This window comes from Cibotium barometz, chromosome 36, assembly GCF_041138505.1.
Source record: "Cibotium barometz isolate CiBa-2024 chromosome 36, ASM4113850v1, whole genome shotgun sequence".
NCBI classification, from domain to species: domain Eukaryota; kingdom Viridiplantae; phylum Streptophyta; class Polypodiopsida; order Cyatheales; family Cibotiaceae; genus Cibotium; species Cibotium barometz.
In genome coordinates, this window is record NC_141081.1 from 24,511,991 (window position 1) to 24,516,826 (window position 4,836).

Here is a 4,836-nt window from a genome sequence, read left to right on the forward strand (position 1 = left end):
ATAGTCAGTGTAGAGATGCCAAATTTACATCGAGGTTCTGGACCACCTTCTTTGAAGCTGTCGGTACATCCTTGAATCTCAGTATAGCCTATCACCCTGAGAGACTGATGGTCAAACTGAACGGGTCAACCAAGTGATCGAGGATATTCTCAGATCCTACTATGGACGGGAACCTCGTAAGTGGCTAAGTTACCTTCATTTGGTTGAGTTTGCTTATAATGCTTCCTATCATCGCATCATTGGGATGAGTCCATTCAAGGCACTCTATGGTCAAGACTGCCTCACCCCCTTAACCTGGTCAGATCCAATGATCAGAGTAGAAGTGTCAAAGCAAATGCTTGATGAGATGGATCATCAGATGCAGGCTATCCGAAAGGATATTAAGGCAGCCCAAGATTGTCAGAAGCAGTATGCTGATGCAAAGCGGTCTGTGAGGACCTTTGAGGAAGGTGATATGGTATTTCTCCGAGTGCGACCCAAGCAAAGTTTCATATCCTTGGGCCAGTACAAAAAGCTCTCTCCAAGATATTGTGGTCCCTATGCAATCACTCGAAAGATCGGAGATCAAGCTTATGAGCTACTGTTACCACCTCAGCTAAAGGTACATAATGTTTTCCATGTCAATTTGTTAAAGAAGTATGTACCTGATCCCAGTCACATCCTAGATGAAGATCAAATGACTTTTGCAGCTCAAGGTCAGCTCGAGCTAGAACCTGAAGAAATCTTAGATGTGCGCGAGAAGTCGCTCCGTAATCGTATTCTCCGTGAATACTTGGTCAAGTGGAAGTTTTATCCTGTTGAGGATGCCACTTGGGAAAAAGAGGAGGATCTAAGGAAGGATTATCCCCTATTCACAAGATGAGGACATCTTGAGTTTTTCAAGGGGGGAAGGATGTAAGAGAGAGGATGGAGGGGGACCCAAGGCCCCCCCCTTGAGCCCCATGGCCTATAAAAGCCATGGGGGGGAGCTGGGGGTGAAGGAAGCCCTCCCCCACCCCAAAGCCTTGTTTTTTTTCTTGGTGCCTTGCTTCCTTGCTCTTTGGGAGAATCCCTCTGCTGCTGCTGTAGATTTTCAAGCCAAGTTCCCATCTACATCTCTTTCCTGTTTGAACCCCAATGGAGAAATGAAGCCTCCCTCGTAAGCCCATGGTATTTTTGCTTGTTCCCTTGCTTCTTCTACTCCCTGGAAAAAAGTGGTCTTGCTGCAGTAAATTTGGCCAACTTCAAGCCTCTCCTCCTCATGCATGCTTGAGCCTCCTTGTTGAGGGAAGAGGTCTACAGTGCTCCAGCCTTGTTGTGATTCTCTTTTGGTCTAAAATAGGAATAAAAATGGCTATGTCAAAAAATGAAGAGGAAGGGAAGTGGAAACTTTCTTACCCTGACAATAAAATAATAAGAGTATTTGTCAGTATTGAATAAATCCGGAAAGGTTAAGTAGAAATTGACTTTTTCCCATTTGGGTAAATCATGAGTCATTTAGGATTAAGTGCTCTCTCAGAAATAAGATGCCACCATTGGCTAAGGGGTTACCCCAACTTATACCCCGCCTTGAGTAAGTAGAAGTAAAAATAAGTATTCTTTTCCGTATTTCCCTGGCAAAATCCTAAATAGACCTTGCGGGAAATATACAAGCGGATGACCCAAAATTAAGAGTAATTTAATTATTGGAAAACCTTCCCCGCGAAGGTCATGGATACCTGGAAATAAATTATCCAGTCTAGGATAATTAGACCATGAATTAAACACTTCTCCTTGATAGGAGAATGTGATTATTGGACCTCTCTTGAATGAGAAAAGGGAGCCACCCCAGTGGGAGTGTGGGGCCCCCTTGGAATTAATCGTGGACAAGTCGTCCTCCGGGGTAAAAGAAGACCCTAAGTGAACTAATACGGGGCTAGCCTAACATTAGGAGTCCCCCGTGGACATGCGTATTCTATTGTTTGTTGGGAAAAATCTACTTGCTATGGATTACCACTAGTTTGAGAAGAGATTGTTTGTGCATCTTTTGGTTTTCATGAGCATGTGTTTATGTTGCACACATGACCACATGCATTGAGATTTGGATATCCATGGATCAGGTGACGATGAGCTATGCCATCCCTACTTGTTGCCGTGTGGGTGCCACCCGTCGGGTGCCCCGCATGAAGACGTTCCGAGGTAGAGACCCCCCTCGGGTGGAACGTGGGGTGTACTCCCGCCACCCACAAGGACTTTGAGGGCCGTCGAAGTGGCCGTGGGATCCTATACGGAGTGGGGTTGAGTCATCGAGCGTGCGCTCTCCCATACAGCGAGTTATGTATGGATGATAAGCTAATGGAGGATGGGAGTTGTGGTAATGAAGACCCTCGTAGGCCATCACCCACGGTCTATCATGTAGATATAGTCCTCACATGATAGACCGGGTTACTAGCCAACTATATACTGCTCATGTTGTCACAGTACATGACAACCTTCCCATCATGATGCTCATCAAGATCTATAAGTAGCTTTTTCAGCCACATAACATCACATGCAGCCAAAGCTGCTCCTCTATACTCAGCCTGTGTGCTGGACAAAGCAACGGTGGGTTGCTTCTTGCTACTCCAGCTAACCACTGCACTCCCAAAAATAAAAGCATAACCACTAGTAGATCTCCTATCATAGGAGCTACCTACCCAATCTGCATCTGTGTAGCCATGCACATCCAACTCTTTCCCATGTACATAGAATAAACCATAATGTGATGTGGCTTTCACATATATCATAATCCTCCTCACTGCATCTAGATGTGACTTCCTTAGACTCTACATGAACTGGCTATAATGAGTCCAACTGCATAACTGAGATCCGATCTTGTTATGGTCAAGTAGATCAAGCTACCAACCATTTTCTTGTACATTGTAACATCATCCAACTCATCTCCCAAATCAGCCCGCGGCTTTACATTTTGTTCCAAAGGCATAATCATAGGCTTGCTACCTGTCACCATGCCATACTTTGCCAATATTTTCAAGGCATATTGCCTTTGGACCAGCCATATACCATCTTTGCTTCTCACAACTTCAATACCCAAGAAGTATCTCAAATCTTCCAAATCCTTCATATCAAATTCTGCATATAGCATCTCTTTGACCTTGGCAATATCCTTGCCAGAATCACCTGTCACACAATCAAGTCATCAACATAGATGACTATGACCACAATACCTCTCTCTGTCTTTTTCATATATAATGAAGAATCTGAAGTACCAATAGAAAACCCAATGCTCATGAGGTATTTACTGATTTTGTCACTCCAAGCACGTGGTGCTTGCTTCAATCCATAGAGTTTCTTCAACCTGCAAACATATGTAGGATGATGAGGGTGTACAAACCCCTTTGGATGTTCCATATAGACTTCCTCTTGTAGTTCCACATTCAAGAATGCATTTTTAACATCCATTTGATGTAACTCTCGGCCTTTTGAGGCTATAAGATCCCTATACTGGGAACATTGTAATAATTATTGTGCATATAAAAATTATCCAGGATATGAATAAAATTAACAATGGGCCTGCACATTGTTCAAAATATTTGGCCTTGTGCAGTGATCAAGAGTAAGGAGAAATTAAATCCAAAATGAGGTGCCTTGTCAATAAAATGGTCCCTGACCCTGTGCAAATTATAATTGAATGTTATGGCCATTATTTTAACCTAAGGTTGGATAAATATTAATCTTGGAAACACCTTAGTAATATGGGAAAATTAAGGATGAATTATGGGTTTCAAATTAAATACCAAACCCAAAGGTGAAGCCTTTGGGGAGAAAAATGCATATTTTTCTTAATAAGAATAATTAGATATTATGGATCCCCAGCATTTACACCTGATGGGGCATTGATAGATGGGATGGGATAAGAAAGTGAAAGAAAATCCCATGCAAGATATTCCCCCATCAAAAATTTATCAAAGGTCTCAGCTACATCAAACTTACAGGTGTAAGTAGAGGTGTAAGACTTGATGTTTGCTTATTTTAATCATTTCTGAAATAAAACTTTTTCCAATATTTACCCCTTTCAAACACTTGGAAGGAGCATGAGTTAGTGGGGCCAATAGGTTAGAATAGTTAGTAAAAATACTATATAATAATATTATATTATTATAAGAGTGACTTAAGTCACTTGAGGGGGTTACTCAACCCCCTCCCCCATCATGAACAGAGGCGGCAGCATGCGCCTGCTGGTCGCCTCTGTCCAGGAGGAGTGGGGTGCTTCACCCCCCCTAGTGGCTTCCCCTGGCCTATAAAAGGTCCAGGGGGTATAGTGGGCTGAAGGAGAAGCCCCCCCACTCTTCATAGGTGCCCCTCTGCATTTTGCTTGTGCTTGGCCTTGTGAGCAAGCTCTCTCCTGCTGGACACTCTGAGGCCAGCCCTTCAAGCTTCTTCCCTACTGTGGAGAAGCCTTGTTGGAGGAGAAGCCCTACCTCCCTCCTAGTTGCATTTCTTTGCCTTCTTCTTGCATTGAAGCTCCATTGCTTGTTGAAGAGTTCCATCTTGCTACAGCAGTAGTAAAAAGGTGGTAAAAAAAAACCTACAAGCTCTCCCCACTTGTGAATGTTCACAGTAGACAGTAAAGCTCACCCTTGCCTTACCTTTTTTGTTGTAGCCTTCCCCATTCTCTGTGTGAGTTAGAGTGCCATAGAGAGAAATAATGAAAAGACTGACATAGAGAGAAGACTGACATAGAGAGAAATAAAGAAAAGGAATATTCTTATGCAAAAGAGATGAGTTATAGTGGTTTGTTATTACAACTATTAAATACTTATCTTTGGAAATTTATATGACATAATTTTATATACAAATGGTAGGCTAATTAATTTA

The 4,836-nt window shown here is 42.7% G+C and overlaps 1 protein-coding gene across 1 annotated transcript; it reads left to right on the plus strand.

Moving 5' to 3' along the window:
* The first annotated feature begins 307 nt into the window (after positions 1-307).
* Positions 308-862, plus strand: LOC147617668 (uncharacterized). The gene has a single exon (XM_086775490.1). It carries the CDS (start codon positions 308-310, stop codon positions 860-862), a length of 555 nt encoding a protein of 184 aa, XP_086631616.1.
* The last annotated feature ends 3,974 nt before the right edge of the window (positions 863-4,836 follow it).

Bases quoted from the DNA above. Each gene is read 5' to 3' on its own strand.
- LOC147617668 (XM_086775490.1), top strand. From the start codon at position 308: ATGATCAGAGTAGAAGTGTCAAAGCAAATGCTTGATGAGATGGATCAT.